Source organism: Pristis pectinata, chromosome 11, assembly GCF_009764475.1.
Source record: "Pristis pectinata isolate sPriPec2 chromosome 11, sPriPec2.1.pri, whole genome shotgun sequence".
Lineage (NCBI taxonomy): Eukaryota > Metazoa > Chordata > Chondrichthyes > Rhinopristiformes > Pristidae > Pristis > Pristis pectinata.
Window position 1 is genome coordinate 22931518 of NC_067415.1, and position 22484 is coordinate 22954001.

The 22484-nt window shown below is 39.1% G+C and overlaps 1 protein-coding gene across 2 annotated transcripts in view; it reads left to right on the top strand.

Annotated features, from left to right (window-relative positions):
• The window catches only part of dclk1a (doublecortin-like kinase 1a), a 217878-nt gene that overhangs the window by 90001 nt on the left and 105393 nt on the right, over window positions 1-22484 (top strand). For both annotated transcript variants that reach the window (XM_052025757.1, XM_052025758.1), the window contains exon 4: window positions 6107-6209. In XM_052025757.1, coding sequence (XP_051881717.1) covers window positions 6107-6209 — 103 coding nt within the window. The remainder of the gene's footprint in view (window positions 1-6106; window positions 6210-22484) is intronic.

Genomic DNA, 22484 nt, shown 5'->3' on the forward strand with positions numbered 1-22484 from the left:
TCTATTTCCTGACAAGAAGGAGCTGATACAATAGGCAGATTCCTTGTTAAAGGGTTTTGGAGCAAATATCTGGCGGGAGAGTCAGCTGATACCATTTACAAGCAGAACTTGATGGATGTAGTGACATGTTATGTGCAAATTGAGAAGGAGCTGCTTGTTATGAGTTTTTTGTCTGGAGAGGTTGTACAGTTTTCCCGTATGTGTAATAGTTTAAACTTCCTCTAATCACAAACCACTCGAATTAATTGCTGTTAAGCTCTTCCATAGAGTACCAAAGACGGTGCAGAGAATTTATGAAAAGACAGCCATAAATTGTAAAGTTTTGGTGCTTTCATGCATATAGTTGACATGCCTGCCTTAAGAAAATGAGGGACGCCAAAGATACTGAGCTTGAGATGATAAGTATGGTGAAACACTTATTACGATTGCTCAGCCTTTGAAACAGGAGATTGAGGAGGCTACTAGACAAGATGATAGGTGCAGTGCTCGATGCAAGTGATTCAGACTGGTTGGAATGAATCACCGCCTGAGAAAGTTCTCAATGCATGGTGTACTTCCTTGTGAGCAAACTAATCTTCAGAGGTGAAAGGACAATTCTTTCCAAGCTGCAAAGGTATGACATGATCAAACAAGTTTTCTTCTCACATCTGGGACTGTGTGGTTGTCTCCACAGAGCAAGAAGAACCATCTACTGCCCAGGAACTAATGTGGAGATTGGGGGCAAGGTGTAGAAATGTAACACGTACAGATCTCAAACAAAGAAAACACTTCACTCTCATCGTCCCAGATAGACTCTGGACAAAACTCGGAACATATCTGTTTCACCTAGAAGAAAAAACTTGCCTGGTTGTAGTGGATTATTTTTCAAATCTAATAGACCTTTAGAAAACAACGATGCGTCAATATTCAGCTTGAAGGGCACTTTGTTAGATATGACATCACTGCTGTGCTGATCAAGGATAATGGACTGCAGTCCACAGCAAACAATATTGTTAGTTCTCAAGGAATTGGTAGCTTAGTCACTGGAAAACATCACCTCAATTTTCACAGGGTAAAGGAACTTAGAGAGTTCTGTGGAGGAGTCCAGAGAACTGAGGAGGAACACTGTCATCACAGAGGGAATCTTATTTGGGCATCCTAACCTTTTACAATTTCCCAACCCAAGGGATAACAGGTAGCTCTGTGCAGTGAATTAAGAGTAGATGAGCTCAAAAAGTACCCCTAATACAGAGAGACTGTTAGAACCAGGAGTGCAAAAAGGTGTCCTTGTCTTTGGCAGTCCCTGGTATTGAGGATGCTTTACTTCATTCCAGATCTGTGGGTTCTAAGATAGATGAAGAGTCTTATACAGAATCCACAGACTCTGCCACAGGTGGGGTAGGTAGTAGTTAATGTGGGTGTTTGGGTAGAATGGTAGATGGTGCACTGCTTTTGCTGGGCTTCCACATACTACCAATGAAAATATGTGAGGTTCTCAGTGTCTCCCCAGATACTCTCTCCCTGTTTTGATTGGGGATTCCCACAAACAAATGAGGTTACAACATTTTTTTTCCAAGAAGGCTTTGATATTAATCTCACTATCCTCCCAGTGAACTTCTTGATGTGATAGAACTCAGATTTCCTATTTTAGAAGTCTAGTGTTGGCATGCAACTATTGGCTGGCTGTGTGTCATTACACCCTTGATGCTGGGGGGGTGTTGGCCTAGGAGAGGGCACTATTGTTTGTCTGCTTATCTTGCCAATAGATTTGGATGATTTTGCAGGGAATTTGGTGGTGGTACCTTTCCAGTTTTTTCAGGTGACTGCTGTAGGTAGTTCATATAGGACCCAAAGTATATAGGAGGGCAACTGGAGGCTGCCAGAAGAAGAGGCACACTACTGTAGCAGAGATATCAAAAACCTGATACTACAAAGAGTTAACAACATTAAGGATGGAGCCCAAATTGGACTGAGGCCAGAAGTAGCAGAAGGCAGTGGTGACTGGATGCAAACCACATTGCAGGTGGCATAGGGTCATAGTGGAGGAGGAACGCCCATAAGGATGAAACAAATACTACATGGTGAACCACCAACCTAGCAAAGTGAGAATAATAGTTCCTGGAAGATATGTAACTAGGTAGGAGCAGATCTGGAAGGATAATTCATTGACACAAGGTTCTGGAAGGCTTTGATCCAAAGTAAGGCATATCTGAGCAGTTACCTTGTTTTTTTATTTTTGCTTTTAATTATTAAAGAAGGAATGTAACACATATTACGAAAGTAATACTGGTAGCTTATCCCTTTAGGAACAGTAGTAGTATTCGACCAACTGCTCTCTGCATGTTGCTGGAAATATTTCTGAGCCTGTGTGGGTGTAAGAATGCTGTAACTTTCATTTTGTTTACTAAAGTAAGTGTCCTTTATTTAATTCAACCATATTTTCCACTATCGTTTAGTGAGAGGCACAGAGAAGGTCAGAATGTGATCCCCTTTTGGAGCATTTGGACACAGCAAGAAAGACTCACCTGATTATGTTTCTTAAGTTGCTTATTTATGCAGATGTTGCATTTTGATGCAAATAATTTATAATAATCCAGCCAATAAATTCTGCTGTTACTGGGACAGAACTCCATTCATGAAAGCAACCAGATGCAGGCAAGAGACCTCCTGGCTATAGAATCCATATTTTGCTAATTTCTTCAATTAACTAATCCCATACCCTTGATATCACTGTACTAAATCTCTTCTGCACTCTGTCAAAAGCCTTGACTTCCTTACTAAGTGTGGTTTCTAGAATTGTACACAATATTTTGACTAAGATTTGAAGTAACTTCCTTTTTGTACAGTATTTATACAGCCCAGGATGTATTTGTATATTTCTTTAACAGTCTTAGGAACTTGGCTTGCCATTACTAACTTCAAGCAAGCAGAGAGACTCTTGAATTATTTAAAGGGTGTCTTTTCTTTCTTTTTCAATCTTTTTATTAGTTTCCAAATTCCAAATAGATTGCTAACTTTGCAATGGTACTATTGCTGTGCTCAAAGAGTTAAAGTGTGTTAATTAAAATACTTTGAGATGAGAGCTTCCAAGTATATAACCCCATCCTGGAAATTTACAAAGTTAATAGCTTTATCTACTCTACTGAACAAAATGATGCTTTCATGGGTGAACCTGCATGTGTGTTCTATGGCATATAATTATCTTTAGGCTGTCAGAGTGGAATTGTAATTTAAAATGCCACACATTGTAATAGAAGGAGGTAAACTGAAATGCTAGAGTGAAAGAAAAAGTAAATTGCCTCATATGTTACCAATTTAGCATCACCGAGTGGATTTTCTATTTTTTTTATTTTATTAATCTATAATTTACTACTTTTCAATCAGATGATTTATCAAATTTGAGACTGATTTGGAGGAGATCAACATGATTTTTTTCTTGAAACTGTGTTTGCAGTGAGATACTGAAGTGAAATTTTACCGCAAAGGAATCAATCAACATTAAATTAGAACACTATTTCCAAGTTAAACTAATGTAAACATCTATCATACATTAAAAACATTTAGCTTTATAGGCATCTCCATGAAAACTACCTATTTTGTTTCAGCATCATCCATGCAGGAGACATGGTAAATATGTAATGAGAAAGCATGGGATTCTGACTAATATTCCAGGATCCATCAGAAGACCATTCTCCATGGGAAGTGATGAGCAAATAAATGCTCTCTTATGCAAGCTGGCGCTATGGCATAGTAGGTCAGATATACTAAGTGATGGAATAGTGGGCAACTTTTGTGTCATTCACATCAATATAATCCAGGATTTTGATCTGAATGGGTAGATGCCAAAGAGAGAATAATAATATCCCTTAAATTTTACTTAACTAGGTTGTCATTCTGAGCTGATTCTCCCCAGAGAAGAGTAACTTGTCCATTATAAATTCATTTGAAGGCACTTCTCCAGATAACTTTGCAGGGATTTTCCCTCACCTGGCTCATTTCCATGTTTTCTTATGACTTAAAAGGATTCCACTTTAGCCCAATGATTCTATGCCACCTCCCAGACCAATCCCATTCCCCCACTAATTTTCCCTGTAACCTATTCTTCCTACAGTCCTATCAACCAGATACTACCACTCACCTACACACGTAGAGACAATTTACAGAGGCCAATTAACCTATTGATCTGCATGTGTTTTGCATGTGGGAGGATATTGGAGCACCTGGAGAAAATCCAGATGTTAAGAGGGAGAACTCCACACAGAGAACACCGGATTGAATGCAGGTTAATGGAGCTCTGAGACAGTAGCTCTTTTAGTTGTGCCACCCTATCTATATTTCTCATCTAATGCTTCTCAGTAATGTTGTCATAAAACATAGCATCTGTTTCAATATGTACTTGGATGATGTCTTGCCACAAACACTTTTGCTGCCTCAAGTGTCTCAAGTTTATTAGACTGGTTGTCTGCTATTTTGTTCTACTCATTCACAGATGTGGCCATTGCTGACAGGGCAGGCAATTATTGCCTTTCCCAATTTACCCTGAATCCAGGATCTAGCTGGGCCATTTCTGAGGGCAATTCAGTGTTAATTAGACTGCTGTGGGTCTATACTTAAAAATTGAGTCCAAAATCCACAAGTGATGTGTTGAGAATTGAACGTGTCTCTGAATGGATAGTCTAAGCTACTGGAAATCAGTCCAGTAACGTACCACTTTGCTACCAAAATCAGATTTATTATCACTGACTTATGGCATGAAATTTGTTGTTTTTGCAGCAGCAGTGCAGTGCAAAGACATAAAATTAGCCTAAATAAATAGTGCACAAAAAAAAAGAATAACAAGGTAGTGTTCATGGACCTTTCAGAAATCTGATGGCAGAGGGGAAGAAGCTGTTTCTGCATTGTTGAGTATGGGTCTTCAGGCTCCTGTACCTCTTCCCCGATGGTAGTAACCAGAAGAGGGCATGTCCTGGATGGTGAGGGTCCTTAGTGATGGATGCCACCTTCTTGAGGCACCACCTCTTGAAGATGTCCTTTGGTAGGGAGGGTTGTGCCCATGATGGAGCTGACTGAGTCTACAACCCTCTGCAGCCCCTTGTGATCCTGGAGCCTCCATTCTCCACTGCTGAATATTGACTATGCAAATCTTGAACCTGAAATAAGACAGTCATTCTATAAGCTTATCGAGCCCTGTCCTGGTACTTCTGGTCATTGATGAAGAAGAGAATGACATTGCTTTCTTTAGTAAACAATGCATCTACAACTTGCTAAATAATTATATACAAAAGTTCTGCAAAGCCAAATTTAAACAACAAGATTTCAAGTGCAGTACCTTGAGACTACTTGGAAAACTATTTGTTCTAAGCAGGGTTAGGAAGATAGAGAGAAACCCAACTATTCCTCCCTAGACAAGGGATCCTAGGAATTTCAAATAAGGTCAATACCTGCAACCAGTTCTGCTATGGAATGTATGGGTTTGGCTTGAACAGAGCCAGAATTAACCTTCTCAAAAGTAGACTGCTTCTTTTGTATTTAGTATAGCAATCACAAAAGTTTTCTCTGCTGATGTATGCAATATTAAGTATATCAAAAGAATATACATTGTTCATGATAGTTTGAAAGAAAGTAATAAAGCAAGTAGAACTGACATTTTTATTACATTTCATTAAAAGTAAACACAATGCCCAATTGGCATTCGCTGGGGACTCTGGCAGATTACACACATTTTGTGCCTCACATTGTTCCAAGATTTATACTATTTGGTGCTATAGAGAAAACTAAAATTGTTTTTATCTCAGTATTGTAGCAACAAAGGTAAATGACAGCGTTAGCACAGAAAGATTCAAATATTTATAGAGTAATATCTACAAAATGCAAGCGGTAGTTTCTGAAGGTCTCTCTCAAGCAAAAAAGCTCCTCGTGGGAATAGTCATCTATGCCTTGGTTTTCTTTAATATTGATTTCTGTCTCTCAAGCAAAGAAAGCTCCTAGTGGGAATAGCCACCTACAGTATATCTTGGTTTTCTTTAATATCGATTTCAGGGCAAGGAAGTCAAAAGGTTTCTGTATGCAATGCCTGTCATCTGTAAGATTCTAATGGAATTTCTCTTCCTTATTTTTTACTCTACAGGTGATGTGCCTTCAGGATTTTTTTGGTGATGATGACATTTTTATTGCCTGTGGTCCTGAGAAGTTTCGCTATGCACAGGATGACTTCTCATTGGATGAAAATGGTAAGTTTCTCTTGGCATATAAACTGAAGCTTACAAAATAATCGAAATGTTAAAGTAAATTGTCAGATAATCAGAACACTAGTGCAAGATTTTGACAGTAGCTCCGCATTATTCCCTCAACTCTACCTATCAAGAACATTACTCATTCTAATGGAAACAGCAAGATTGAAAGAATCAGATTTATTTCTTTAATGTGTGAGATTAATGCCAAGATTCTTAATTCATGATTTGATTGACAAAATTATTCTGATTAACAATGCAGGGTATGTCAACAATATTATAGAGAAAGCAAATTAAGCAATTGTTTTGGAACATGGTATTATTATACCATGTTGCATACATATTAATATCCTGATACAGCAGAAGGCTCAGCAGTAACTCGGCAGAACTTCAGACCTTTTCAGTTGTTACATATCAAATATGGCTCAGTTTGCTACCACCTTTTATTCTTCCATCATCTTTCCATTCCTTCTCTCTTTGAGTCTACCTTCTAAAATATTTCTGTTTATATTATTTTAGTAACCATAGGACCCTCGTGTAAATCATTAAATTAGTTACATGCACCATCTCAGTTACCCAATTAAGGTGGGTGGGGGCAGGGGGAGAGTGGTGGAGCATATACAGAAAACTGGCTACTTCCAGGTCAATCTCCAATCCAGAGAATTCATTCCTTTCATTAACTCCTGCACATACATTATTTTAGTTTTCTAGACAACTATCTCAACCCCTTTTCCAAACTGTATTGGATGTAGCTGTAACCACATGACAAGCTGTTTCTAGGCATGTGATGGAGACACAAGACACTGCAGGTGCTGGAACCTGGAGCAAAAAACAATCCGCTGGAAGAACTCACTGGGTCGAGCAGCATCCGTGGGAGGAAAGATTCTCTAGGCATGTTATCATTGGCAATTAATGATTTATATGAGATGGCCTTATTTTGTAAAGCTATCACGTCTTCCTTTTACAATCCCATAAAACAGACCTTCTTTTGAAGACTGAACATCAGTTCAATTTTCTGTTCCTTTCAGTTTTGACCTAGGGCTGGTGGTCAATTTCTGATGGGTATCTCTACAACCCTTTGTGCCTACTACAAACAAGCATAAGTCGAGACAAGACAGCTGTGGGCATGTAAAACTCCCCATTTTGCTAAGGATATATGTGTCTATATATCTTAATTATTTCAACTAGCAAGCAGAATCAAAAAATTGCAATAATTTGATCAAATTATCATTATCCTTGGCCTTTATTTTACAAGTTTTTTTTTTAGTGACACATTGAGCCATTGGCACAATTCTTGCTGCACATAAGATTCTGAAAAGTTCAAGTTAATTGACAAGTTCTAGTTATAAGTGTTCTTGAAGTCCTTCAGGATTTAAATAGCCAGTACCAGTTGTTAATTATTTTTAACGCCTTAATAGTAGTTTGCTATGATACAAAAACCATGCTGCTATACCTGATCTATTTTTCCCAGTTTTCCTCTCCCTCAACAACTTTGAGCAGGAACTGACAGCCCTTTAACAAAATAACTTTACCAAGTGTCGATATTACCTTTTCCATTCAAAGATATCCTGTCCTCACGAGATGCTCACTTTCTATCAGGAGTTAATGGATGAACAGAGGCAGGAAAGTCTTGCTGTGTTTTTCTAGCCTGAGGATCCAGAGGTGCTGCACTAACCCAGTTGTGTTCAACTGTCTCACCAAGTAGTAAGTAGATAAACCAAGGACTCGACTGTATTCTTCCAGTTCCTGAACCATGAACCTTGCACATTTCTTCAGCTGAAATTCCACAAGCATTCCATAGATAAACCCTAAGTGATGTTTATCCATTAACTCCTGATGAAAGGTAAACCCTAAGTGGCTTTGCTACAAGACTGGAAGAAACATCATCAAAACAGTGAAAACCAGTTTTTGTTGGATTTCCAAACTCTACCAGGAATTTCCCCTTTGCCTTGTAAGAGATCTACCATCCATCTAATCACTATAGGGCAAATAATAATGATAAGAGCATGAAATGAGAAGCTGATCTATTTATTTCCTATTGAAATCTTGTAAGCCTTTGTTATTTGTTGCAAGCTTGTCTGCCTGTGGTAGCATTGCTCCTTCCTCTTCATTTAATTGTGCTTCCAGTGCTTCAGCATGCTTTTAATCTATTGAGACATACTTTGCTGCTCTTACTGCCTCATTTTGAGTGGTGACATATGGTCTTGATTTGATAAGTCACAAGATTGTTTAGAATACTTGATATTAGAATTGGAGCAATGATGATGAATTTGCATCACTTAAGAGCAGGACATGCAGTACCAGGCAGTATCTGTGGGTAGAGAATCAAATTAACATTTCATTGGTTTTGATGAAAGTTGATGACTTAAAATATTAACTCTTTGTCATTCCACAGATGTTGGGAAATATGCAACAAACAGGCATCATATTCTGTTTACATTTCAGATCTTCATCATCATTATGTTTCAGATTTCAAATTGTCACAGAATATTGAGTAAGCAGTTATCAAATATGAATTCATACCTCCCTTAACCACGTGTGTTAAAAGCTATTGTACTATTTTCAATATGACGGGTCACCAAGTGGATCCAATCACAGCTTCAGGAGGGACTTTTATAATTTTTTATTCATGCCAATGTTTTTTGCTACTCCTTTGTCCCTCAAAGGATTTCAGCATTCTGACATGAAAGGCTAGACTACCATCAGCAGAAAGACTTTATATCTGAGTTTGGCAAATCTCTGACTTCGAAAGCATAACTATTTGATATTGTTTATAAATCCTCCAGCTCACCAGTTCCTCAAATATTGCTTGAAATCTGGTGAAGAAAATTAAACTTCAATTTAACTATGTTTCTTGATTTTAGAAAGCGAAGGTGGTTAGTGCAATACTTAAACTTAGGAATGGAAATAAATTGTTTGATCTGTTTCTGGAAGATTTATAAAACTCTCACTTAGAACATAGAACAGTACAGCTCAGGAAAAGGCCCTTCAGCCGACAATGTTGTGCTGAACTAATTAAACTAGTAATTAAATGCCCAACTAACCTAATCTCTTCTGCTTCCACACTGTCCGTATCGTTCCATTTCCCACACATTCATGCCTTTTGAACACCCCTATGGTATTTGCCTCCACCACCACCCCAGGCAGCGTATGTTAGACACCCACCACTCTCTGTAAAACAAAAAAATTGCCCTGCACATCTGCTTTGAACTGACCCCCTCTCACCTTAAATACATGCCCTCTGGTATTAGACATTTCAACCCTGAGAAAAAGATACCAGCTGTCTACTCTATCTATGCCTCTCATAATCTTATAAATCTCTGTCAGATCTCTTGGGTAGAGACCTGTACACAATATTGCAAGTTGGTGTCATCAGGGCAAGAACAGAGATTCCCTGGTCCTTCCACCAGCCTCCACATTCATTGGATCATTCTTTGCAGTTTCTGCCAGCTGCAACAAGATTCCACCACCATACAGGTGTTCCCCTCCCCTTTCAGCATTCAGAAGGGATCCCTCCCTTCAAAACTTCTTGGTCTACACTTCCATCCTTGCCTACCATTCCCCATGTTATGACACTTTCCTATGCAACTACAGGAGGTGCAGCATCTGTCCTTTCACCTCTTCCCTTCCCACCATCCAGGGACCCAAACAGTCTTTCCAGGTGAGGCAGTGATTTACTTCGTCCAATTCCAATGCAGCATTCATTGTTCACAATGTATCCTTCTCAACGTGGGAGAAACCAAATGCATGTTGGCTGATTGTTTTGTAGAATACCTGCTCTCTGTGTGCAGGAGTGATGTTGAATTTTTGACTATCTGGCATTTTAATTCCCCATCCCTCTCCTTCTGTGGCCTCCTGCACTGTTGCAGTGAGGCCCAATGCAAACTCAAGGAACAGCAACAGATGTGAAATGGTGATAATCTTCCAAGCATAGTGAAATTTGAGGAGGATTCTCCAGAATGACAATTGGTTAATGAAGTTGAAGATCTTCATGAGGCCCAAAAAGGCCATTGAAGTGATAAGCAGAGTTCTTGAGATTGTCATGTGATGAATACTATCTTTTGTACTACATGATGGATAGGATCTGCATTATATAGAACATAAAACAGTACAGCACAGGAACAGGCCATTCAGCCCATTGAGTCTGTGCTGACCATGATGCCAATTGAAACTAAACCCATCTGCCTGCACATAGTCTATATTCCTCCATTTCTTGCCTGTTCATGTGCCTGTCTAAATGCTTGTTAAACATTGCTATCTTCTCTGCTTCCACCACCTCCCCTGGCAGCGCATACCAGGCACCTACCACTCTCTGTGTTTTTTAAAAAAATTCTCCTTTACACTTTCCCCCATTCACCTTAAAGTATTTGACATTTACACTCTGGGGAAAAGACTCTGACTACCCTATCTGTACCTGTCATAATTTTATACAATTCTATCAGTTTGCCTGCCCTTCAGCCTCTTACACTCCAGAGAAAACAATCCAAGTTTGTCCAGCCTCTCCTGATAGCCAATTATAAAATTAATCACATGGCTTACTTCAGACCATTGTTTTGGGTTTCCCTTTCATTTCTTCACTCTAGAAATGTCATTTACTAGAATGGACTACTTAGGTGCCAGGGAACCTCCCTTCATTCGACAATAACTTGTCCTCAATGCTGGTCTAGAAAACCACTAAAGCATTCTACAATAACTCATAGTGTTTTTTTACCCATTGTCAAATTCAAGAGGGTCTCATAAACCTTAATTGTGTTAAGTCAATTTAAAAAAAAATCAGAAAATTCTGGTATGCTAGCTTTTGACCAGCATTGGAAGGTTTTTTCATCCAGAAAGAAGTGTTAAAATGCCCTCTAGTTCATTTTGATATATCATGTGAGGTCATTTCTTGCAACACTGCTTCATGGGTAAGGATTCTCATTCCTGGAGTAAGCATCTTGAGCCTCCTGAAATGCGCCCCACAGGACCAGGATAAATTCACTGCAGTTGCTGACACATCACTGTGCACAATCACAAGGCTATCTTCCCTTGAGGATGTGCTTCCACTGGCAGGTACAAAGCAACACACTTTATGACTGCTTTGGGGAGAATGTGAGAGGTCCCAGATTTTCCTAAAATGCTGGTGAATGCCATGGCAGGGTGAGGTCTTGTGCACTAGGGGTAAGGGGGGGCAGGGAAGAGGGGTACAGGAGACATTCAGGAAGACTGGTGAGCGTTTCAGGATCCTCAAGATGTTTAATCCAGGAAAGAGAATCCTCACCTAGGAAGCAGCATTGCAAGAAATTTCATGACTTCACAAGATACTATCAAGATGAACTAGAGACCTCTCAAGGTACTGCTCTCTTGCACACACCACCATGCATAATGATGGTATGAGAGTGGGGACTGATGAAGGAGTAGATTGTATGTGTCTCACATGTGTTCCTCTAACCTGCTTTGCTAATTCCTTACAGTGCCCATTGTAAGGTGGTGCTGCTATGGGTTGTCAGGCACAATGATACACTGTAGTCAAGTTCATCAGTTTCTTCTTCCTCCCTTTCCACAAATGGATCTCATGTACCTGCTCTATATCATGGTATTGTGGTGAGGGAGATGGGGTGGGGCTCCACTGCAAAGGCAAAACAGAAGAGAGTTCAAAGCCAATGCTGTGGCCAAAAATTCTTTATGGTAATGTTGCTACAATAGTAATAAATATGTATTCTTGATATAAAATCACAATGAAACATAATTAATGTTATTCCTGGCAGATTTTGAATATCCCACTGCTTGAGAGGTGGTTTGCACCCTGATGGCCCCTCTAGCCATGTATGTAGGATTGTCTCCTGAAGCTTGGTGATATGCTGCATTCATGAGTGCTCTTCCCTTCTCAGTCAGATGGGTTTACTCCTATTTCTTGTTACATTGTCCTAAATAGAGGAGCTGAAAACACTAAGTCACCATTTGGAGTTAAAACATTGATTATGCTGGCTGCTTTACCGATGCAGTGGGAAGTGTCCATGGAGGGGAGGCTGGTTTTCGTGATGTGCTGAGTTGTGTCCACAACTCCCTGCAGTTTATTGTGGTCTTGGGCAGAGCAGAGCTGTGCTATACCAAGCCATGGTGCATCTGGATAGGATGCTTTCTATGGTGCATCTATAAAAATTGGTGATGGTCAACGGGGACATACCGAATTTCTTTAGCCTCCTGAGGAAGTAGGGGGCGCTGGTGCACTTTGTAAGCCAAGGCTTCAACGTGGTTTGACCAAGACAGGCTATTGGTGATGTTCACTCCTGGGAACTAGAAGCTCTCAACCATCTCAACCTCAGCACCATTGATGTAAGCAGGAGCATGTGCACCATCCCACTTCCTGAAGTTGATGACCAGCTCTTTTGTTTTGCTGACATTGAGGAAAGGGTGTTGTCACGACACCATGTCACTAGGCTCCCTACTTCCTTCCTGTTGTGAGTGTATAGGGAGTAAAGTAGGGGGCTGAGGACACAGTCTTGTGGGGCATAGGTGTTGAGGATAATCGTGGTGGAGGTGTTGCTGCCTATCCTTACTGATTGATAAGGTCTCCTGTGTCTTTCCCAATGGTTATTGTATGGAGCTAGGAGCTCCAATTTATGTCAGTACAATCTGAAACGTGCTTTTATGATATCATGATAATTGATGTAATTAGGTGTATGCCTGATGCTGAGGAGATGTTGGACATGCTAATTTGAACCATGATTGGAAGTGCTTGGTCAAGTTTTGTATTTGGTGTAAGTTCACCTGGAAATGTTCACTAACATGACTTACTCTGGGTAAAATTGATCTTGAAACATATAGCACTACAAAAACACCTGAACTCGACCCAAGTTCTTGGCAGCTGCACATCAACCTTGTCACATGTACTTTGACTGGTGACTCCATGAGGAGCCATTTTCTGCCACTGAAGGAAAACCTAAATGGGCTTAGGATTTGAAATAGCGCAGGTCATATTTTGAAGCATCATCGTTACCCATTTCACCTAGGATCTATATCAATACTGAAACTGGAAACTTCTGAGATTGTCCAACATCATCATTTCTCAAGATGCATTATTACATTACAGTCAGCCATACTGGGACTTTTTACTGAAATATTTTTCTAAATTATTAAGTAAGAAGCAAAAATTTCAAAAGTTGCTTTGATATTTTTTTATATGAAGTAGACAAGCTGTTAGTGTGAGAGAGGGAAAGGGGCTATTCTAGTTGCACTCCTGTTGTAGCCTTTGTTTGGTAGGCAATAAACTTAAAAATAAAATAGCAACAGGATCAAGCCAGGATGCAAAAGATAGTCAGCTAACAGATTGTCTTCCTTCATGTGATATTACTTTAACTGCTAAATATTAAATTTAGTAATTACAGTAATATCATTGGCGTACGCTTTGTTGGAAACTGCTGCTACAGAAAAAAAAATCTATTTGCAATACCAGTTCTGCCTGTAGATGGTGTTTGATGGTTTTGAATATCAAAATGTTAAAGCATGCATATTGCAGATTCACCCAACTTAATGTCCCACCCAATGGGAATAATGCTGCTTTACATTTTATTTCCTCCTTCAAGAGATAAACGTCAGTTCAAATATTGAAATCAGTTCTAATTATTGTAACATCAGGAAAGTTGAGGAAACTAAAATGTATTGATGCAACCAATTTATACAATTGCATCTGAGGGAATTTGATACTCTACAACATTGTCAGGTTGCACGATGCAAATTTAGTGCAATTATTTGCAGTTGTATCCAAACTATCAGTTGAAGGCATTTATGAATATATGAAAAAAGACAATAAATTTATGCAGCAAGTAATTGTAATAATTTCATTTGAACAGGATTCATTTGAACATAAGCTTGGGCACTTCCTCAGGATTAAGGATGACTTGCTTCCACTCCAGTTTTGAGAGTTCTGAGATCACTAATGAAGCTCTTGTGGGAACCACAGACTCTGCCATAGATGGGATAGGAGATGGTTGATAGGATGGGTGGTTGAGTAGTTTGTGAGGTGGTGCAATCCTTCTGCATGGTCCTGATTCATGGCTTTGATGTTCTGAATACCATGTGGAATACTCCTCCTCCATTTTGAGAGGTCATGGCCATAGGTTCTCACGAGTCAGTGGGAACCTTGCACTTCTTAAAGGAAGCTTGCTGCCCACTTGGTAATTTGCTCCCATGACACAGCTCAGATTAGAGCTGTGTTCCAGGACTCTGGTGTTAGCAATACAAGTACTGTATCAAGTGTACCTAAGGCCTCAATGCAGGGAATGTGGGCCTGGGAGAAGACCCTGACATTGGTTTTCATATCCTTTTGGTGAATTTGGAGTACATTGCAGAGACAGCCGTGGTGGTATTTTTCCACTGCTTTGAGATGCCTGCTGAGGTGGGAGCAGGAGTAATCAGTGTGACCCCGTGGGCTTGCTCCACCATCGAATAAGATCATGCCTGATCTGATGTTAGATTCAGCTCCACTTGTCTTCATCATCAGCTCCTTGGAGTAGAGGATTCCAATGATTTATGACCCTCAGAGAAAAGAGACCTCCTCATTCCATCTTAAATGAGCAACATCTTATTCTGAAACAGTACCCAGTTCTAGATTCCTCTCAATAACTATCTTATCAAGTCCACCCAGTTACATTTCAATGAGAATTCAAGCTAAAGCAACATCTCTAGGTAACCTTCTCTTCTTCTGATGTCCAAAGATAAGGCTGCAGCTCATCAATTTTGAGCTTTAGTTCCTTGAGCTGCAGACTCTGCAGATGTGACCTTTGTGAGTTAAAAGAGTCTTCACTGGCTCCCAAACGCTAGAGCCAAAGTACATCACTTATGGTGTCTTATCTGTCATAATTTATGTAAATAATAATTACATTTTCCACTGGACTATTTATAACTTTTAATAATAGTTTAGTTACTCTATTTTCTAGGTAGCAATTTCAGTTACACTTTTGCATGGGAATATAGTTTAGAGCAAATGCTTTTGTGAGAGGAAGAGAAATAAAAAAAACTGCAGTCAATTACTTCCAGTGTTTCTGTGATATCACACTGATTTTTTTTTTCTCCTCCTGTTTTTTAAACTCTGAATTTGGGTTGCCACTGCTGGTGGTTCTTATTAATTCAACTCTGATTTTTCATTAAAATGCAAATACAGCACTTCTTTTCATCTTCTCAAAATCCCGAGTTTTGTAATCTGTAAAAGCAATACTCCGTGGATTTGAATTCCTGGTATTAGCATAAGCTTCCTATATTTATACCAGCAAAAATTCCAAAGACCTGATTTAGCTCCTGCTGCCAGCAATTATCAGATAACCAGTTCTACCTAGCTACCTAATTAACAGTGTAACTGTCACTAAAATGCAGTTTGTTAACCATTCACTAACACTGAAATAAACTACAAATTAAGTTAAACACTAAATTTGAAATGTAACTAAATCTTAGAAAGGGATCAACTTTTAAAACCCACAGTATTTTTCTCTCAGCAAAATCCCAAGGTTCCTATTCTGTAAAAGTAGTACTGGGTGGAATTGAACTCTGTGCTACTTTCTTGAATCCATAATTTATTCACTTTAAATAATTTTCTTGGGCACAATAAAAATGTTTTGGTTTTTTATGGTCATGGCACCTCCTTGGGATAGGAGCTTGGTGCTGCTCCCATTGACTAGGCACCCATGTCCACTGAGGCTAACATTATCCTTGGGTGGACAACTCAGCATGTGGATGCTCTTGTCTTTGCTTTAGGCAGGTAAGCCACGTTAGTCTGTTTCCTCTTGTAGGTGTTGTAATGCAGAGTAGATTTTTAACATTGGTGTTAAACTTCAGAGATTTTCATGGCCCATTTTTAAAAATGAAAGAAAATTTGAGGAAGTTTTTTTTAAAAACATCTATTTCCTTCAATTTTGTCTGAATATGCCCCTGTTAAGCATTATCAGCCCTTTTTATGTTAAAGGTACGGTATAAATTAAAGTTATCATTGTTGTTTGGGAAATAATGCCCAAAATTTGCTTATGTGCCACAGTTAGAAAGGTATGGTAAAGGTGCATTTGATTTTAAATGCTACTCAAACCAAGCCACTGTTGTATGCAGCATAGCTAAGCCATGATCATATTGAATGGCAGGGGAGGCTTGAGGGGTCTGGTGGTCCACTCCTGCTTTTGTGTTTTTATGTTGTTGGGGCATACTGGGAGCACTGCATTGACTTTGGATATCATGGGATAATATTGTGAAGCAGGTTGTTCTTTTGTGTGAAACTATACCTACATTTTATGCTCACCAACATTGTCTCAGATTATATGACTGATTGCAATCTCACTCTGAGCCGTGAACTTCAAAGATATTTCCATGTTCTTTGCCTGTCATTATTGTTACCTCAGCCCACCTGTTGGGAAAGACTCTATTCAATGCTTTCCTGATGGCCTTGCATTTTCAGTTATTTGCAAACATCAGCTCATTCAATTGCAAGCTCTAATTCTAGATCACACCAAGTCCTCCTTATCCATCACTCCTGTTCATGTAGAATTACTTTGGCTTCTGATCCCTAATTGCAAAAGTCCAGAATTATGATCTTTGTGTGTAAATTCTTTTGTGATCATCTCACTCCCTATCTTTTTGATTTCCTGTAGGCTTACCTCTGAGGTCATCAAAGTCCCGTGTTTTGTTGTGCATCCTCCATATTCTGGAATTTCTATTTAAACTAGTTTGCCAGCCTGCCTCCCTCTTTTTCTTCAACACCCTCGTTAAAAGTTACCTCTTTTTAAGCCGTTTTCACCATTCCTAATACCGCTTCCTTGTCTTGGCAACAGACAATCTGCAGTCCTGAGGTAGGGTTTCAACCCAAAACGTCAACAATTCCTTATCCCCCACAGATGCTGCTCAACCCATTGAGTTCCTCCAGCAGATTGTTTATTGCTCTAGATTTCAGCACCTGCAGTCTCTTGTGTCTCCTTGTCTTGGCATTTATTTGTCTGATTTACTCTGAAGGATCAGAATATTTTTCTATATTAAGGTACTTTGATATGTTTTAGATCTGTCATTAATTCAAGCATTAATAACATCAACCGGGTAGCTGCCCCAAATTTTACCCATTAGCTATTGATAGTTAAAGCAGTAAGAATTGCTTTGCCAAGGCATGATGAGAGAGAATAATTTCTGTTCGGTCTTTTGTAAACAGAAAACTAAATAAAGATGAATATGGTTTCATTTTTATAAAGAAACTGCATCACATACAATGTGATGCAATAAACCATTTAACCATAGAATAAGTGGAATGTGATATTCTTGAATATATCCAATAAAATTTAAAATGTACACTGTAGTGCTGAAGTTTCTATCCTGAAGGAATGTATTTTATTAGGCACCGATGCCACAAGTATATAAATGTCTCAATGAGTTTAAATATTCTTGATGTCAGGACAAAGGAAACAAGTTCATTGGAAGTGCTCAAGTAATCATCAGTGGTGGAGCTCCTGAACATGTTAATGGTTTTCAAAGCTATGAATGCAAAAGCCTATACCCATCCATTTGTAATGTGGAGGTCAGTTTGTTAAATCCTTTAATCAAGATTGGCTTGATTTTTTTTTCTCAACTATAAATTGGAGTTATGAAAAACTGATTAGATCTCCAGCAGGATGATAACAGCTTTGAAACAAAGAACTTTAAATAAGCTGAGCTGTAACCCTGGAGAGTTTAATTATAGAGCAGTTTCCTTGTGGCAGAAAATTTTGGAGCACCTGTCAGTCTCTACAATTATTTCCAGAGAATGCATGGGTTCCAATGGGATTTCAGAATCAGTTAACACTGGGTCATTAATTTTTCATAAACATGAAATTTTCTGTGCTGAATAGTCCTGCTCACTGCACAGCAAACGTGATACTTGTTTCCAGTAAAAGTACTGCTTACGCCTTCTTAATATCAACCACAAAAATGGGATTACCTTCCATGCACAGAACAAGTCTTGCCTTTTTGCCATTATTTTGTGGTTGTTCCAGTGTTATATTTAAGTGTCTAAGATCAAGACCTGGTTCATAAGGTCAATGGAGATGAGTAGGTCATTCCCAAAAAATGCATTTTAAGCTGAGAGATCTTAATATATGTTTAATTATGGTATTAGATAAACAAATTCATGGCTTTTGCTTTCACTACTCACATTAGGAAGTTTTTGCTATGCTTTGATTAGTTTTGTAAGAAGTTTCCTGGAAAGATCCCTGAAATTATGTTTTGTTGATTCATACCAGTGTTACCTTATTTTTTCTGCAGTTCAGTTTAAACTGACATTCCAGGTTATCCTTTATAGCTTCTGAACAATCAAGGAATAGTTTTGACTTTGTTGCCTATGTTGTAGTCACAGTCAGAATTTTCCACTTTTCATAGTATCCCTCTGATTTTCACTACATCAAAGCCATAAGGAGGAAAATTTGGCAGGTTCTTTAAAAGTTGGGGAACCTGTCCACCAGATTGACACCCAGCTGGTCACAAGCAGTGGCTTTTGTCTTTGATTGCCTCCTGCAATTTCCTGGTAACTAGAACAGTTTTATTATTTTCTTTGATTTGTATTGTCCTGGCCATGAGGTTCAATATCCTATTTGATTGTTATTGAAGTGAAATCCCTTGCCACTCAGCTTTAGAGAAATCAGAACATTCAATTCAATTCTTGCCAGTGGCCACATCAACTTCCCATATTCTTGTCTGACCAATGATCTAAGAGTCCCTATGAACCAACAACAAAAATGCACAGAACTAAATTCAGTAAGAATGGGCCATAATACCATTTAATAAACTGGAGGAAGTGCAAGTAACTGTTGCCTTGGCCTGAGAGTATTTGGAGCCCAGGTAGACTGGAGGAAGGAATTTGAGAAGTGTGGTGGGTATTGGTGGAGATGGAAGAACGAATCAGAGCATCCAGGAGGGAATGGTCAGCTCAGAATGCTGGAAGGGAATTGGATCAGAAAATTTGCCTGGTGGTACCGTCAACTTGAAAGTACTGGAAATTATGGAGAGTGATCCTGTGTTTCCTGAGATTGTTGGCAGTCAGAGATGGCAAGTTCTGGGTCCTTTCAATATCTTATATGGTTCTTCTGCTTCAGCTCTACTGACTTAGCATTGAATGCCACCGTCTGATTATGGTCAGTAACAAATTAAATGGAAATTTGTAGTGCTGCACAAAGTTTAAGGAGCAGTTGAAGTGAAAAGACTACCTCTCAGATTGAAGCACAGTAATAAAGTTGGTCCTTGATAGCTGATACTTGAGAGGAAATATTGGGCTTGGGAAAGGTGCGATTTAGACTAGTGGCTGCTATCCACAAGAATAGAAACAGATAGTTTTGAGTCAGTCAACATGTCTCTGAGTAGATTAAAGGTTGCCAACAAGATGTGAAGAAAAAGAAGAGGATAATATAGCTAGAAGTGTGATTTTTGAAAAAATAAAGCATGTTTGGATGAAAGCAAGGTATGAGTGCTACAAAAATCGATTTTATTACATTCATAGGATTGAAGTGGAAGTTAAACTCGTTATTTTGTTAAACCACAGAATGAGTCATTCGAGACAAGACAGTTTAGAAATTTGGCAAGACCAATAAGAACTATTTGCAGTACCATAAAAAAAAATACACTGACAAAATTCAGCTTAAAAAGTGAACTGGTGTAGAGTCTGGAAAATGAGAAATTTCAAAAGTTGGTTCACAGAGACATTCAGAGTCTAGATTATGCAATTATAGTGATTCTGTTGTCAAAACTGTCACATTAATGGGAAAATCCCATTAAAATGACGTTAGCTACCACCAGATGTAACATTGTTGTGCAGACAATTGACATTGAATTCTCCGAGTGATTTTGACAGGTGACAGTAGTTGAGGAAATTGATAGATGCAGAAGCATCATGGTGACAGATAGGCAGTGTATAGTTTGGAAGTCAGAGTCATGATGGCAAAGAATGAGGCCCTATGACCTAGTGAGTCCATGCCAGCTGTCTGTAGAGCAATCCAATCTCTTCAATTCTCCCACCTTATTCCTGTCGCCCTGCAAGTTTATTTCTAATTTCCTTTTGAAATCATAGATGCATTTGCTTTCCCTGTCCTCTCAGGCAGAGAGTTTCAGGTCATTATCACTAGTGTGTGTAAAAACAAAAACAAAATCTTCCTCTCCTGTATTGCTTACCCAACCCTTAAATCTATGTCTCCTAATCCTTGTGCTAACAACTCATAAGAACAGCTCTTTTTTTCCCTACCTTATCTAAACCTATCAAAATCTTGAAGACATCTATTCTAGGTGTAGCCATCCTTTCCCATGCATTCTGCCTATTTTCAGTGTTCCATTACCTCTGCCTTTATTAATATTTTTTTCAGAATCCATTAACTCAGTAAACATGTACTCATGACATAAGTACTCATTAAATATTCTAGCCTACCCTGTGCCCTGTAAGCATGATTCTTTGACTAGCATGGGTGTCAACCCATCTCTTACTACTTGCTGGTAAATTATTTTTCGGTTCCTTTTATGTTGACTAGTATCCTAATCTCATTTTCTCTCTTTATCAACCTTATTTTCCTCTTCCTTTCCCCTCTCAATTTATTATACATAGCCTTGTTCTTTCTTGAAGAATTATCTGACAAACATTGTGATCTTTGTGGAGCACAAGCATCTTTTTCATATTCTGTGTCTACCTTTACCTCTATGGAGCCCTGGCTTTGAATATCATCTGTGAAGAAAATAAACACCTATTGATTTGTCCTTTATCTACCCTAATAGCTACTTGTTCAAAAGATTTTTTGAGCTCAATTTCCTTGTAATACAACCATACTCTGTAAAATCATACTGTTTCTTCCCCTCATTTCCTGTTCCCACATGCTTAACAATAAACTCTAGCTTTTTCCCTGTTACTAATGATTGGCTAACTGTGTATCATTCCCTGTTTTCTTACTCCCTCCTTTCTTGAAAAAGCAGAGTAAGATTTTAGCACCTAGGATTTTCTGGTGAATCCACCATCACTGCAGCCTTTTTATATACTTGGATGCATGTCATCAGCTCTAGGGGATTTATAGGCTTTAGTCAGTGATTTCTTGGATACTTTATTGATATTGATTATTTTAAGATCCTCACTCACATTTGACCCCCTTTTCCCCTCAACTCCCAATTATAATGCTACTTGTCTTTTCCTGTGGCCAATTTCCTTTTTACACAAAAAAGGATTGTATAACCTGCTTTTGTGGCGACTCACCGTCTAGTCGGGCGAACCGGCTCGGCAGTCGGGTCGCGCGGCGTCGGAGCGACGAGGCCCAAGATGGCGGCGGGCCTCGTCTTTCCGAGCGACGGGGAGAACCCGCGCGCGGGAAAGTCCTGATGACGTAGGACTTACGTCATTGCCGGTTTTTTTGGGCGGGAGTTTTTCTCCCTTAAAGGGCCCGCACAAGGCGGGAAAATAAACCAGTTCTGTTTGGCAATCCTCCGAGTAGAGTCTTGTTTTATTCCGCGGTAGCAACCGCTACACTTTTATATTTCTTGCTAGTTTACTTTTACAGAATCTCAATGGCACAGAATGAGGCCATCTGAGATGTTGACACTGTGCAGTCCTGTCAGCCCATTCCACTGATTCTTCACAAAGCCCTCTGCTGACTGCATGGTAACCCTTGACTCTGCACCATCCTTGCAGGCAATGAGTTAGAGGTCATAATTAGGTTCTGCATTTTTTTCCCCTTATCTACCTTGTATGTTTTGCTTAAAACTGTGACAATGTGTCCCTTGGGTATTGAACCATCTGCTAATGGGAATAGCGTCTATCTACTTTTTCTAAGTCAGTACATCTCCAACAGATTTCCTCTGTGTTTTGTTTCAGCTTCTCCTGTGTAAAATCCATCATTCCCAAGCCATTCTAGTAAATCCGACTGCACCCTTCCAAACATTAGGTGACCAAAATTGGATGCAGTTGTGACCTAACCAGTATTTTTAATTCAAATTATGAACTTCAGGATTTCATGAGCTTTACCAACCATAGTTTCAACATATCCTATCACTTTCAAAGACTGATATACATATGCAGTAGGTCCCACTGTTGCTGCACACCCTTCAGAATTGTGCCACTTAATCTATGGTAGAATCTGTGAAAAGGGAAGCAGCGTTAATGTTTCAAGTCAAAGAGTTTTCATCAAAACCAAGTTTTTTTTTACTTTGAACATTAACTGAATTGCCATTTCCATAGATGCTGCCTGACTTGCTGAGTGTTTCCAGCCTCTTCTGTTTTTATTTCAGAATTCCAGCAACTTCTTTGATTTGCCATTTAATCAATGTAGACTTTCCTAG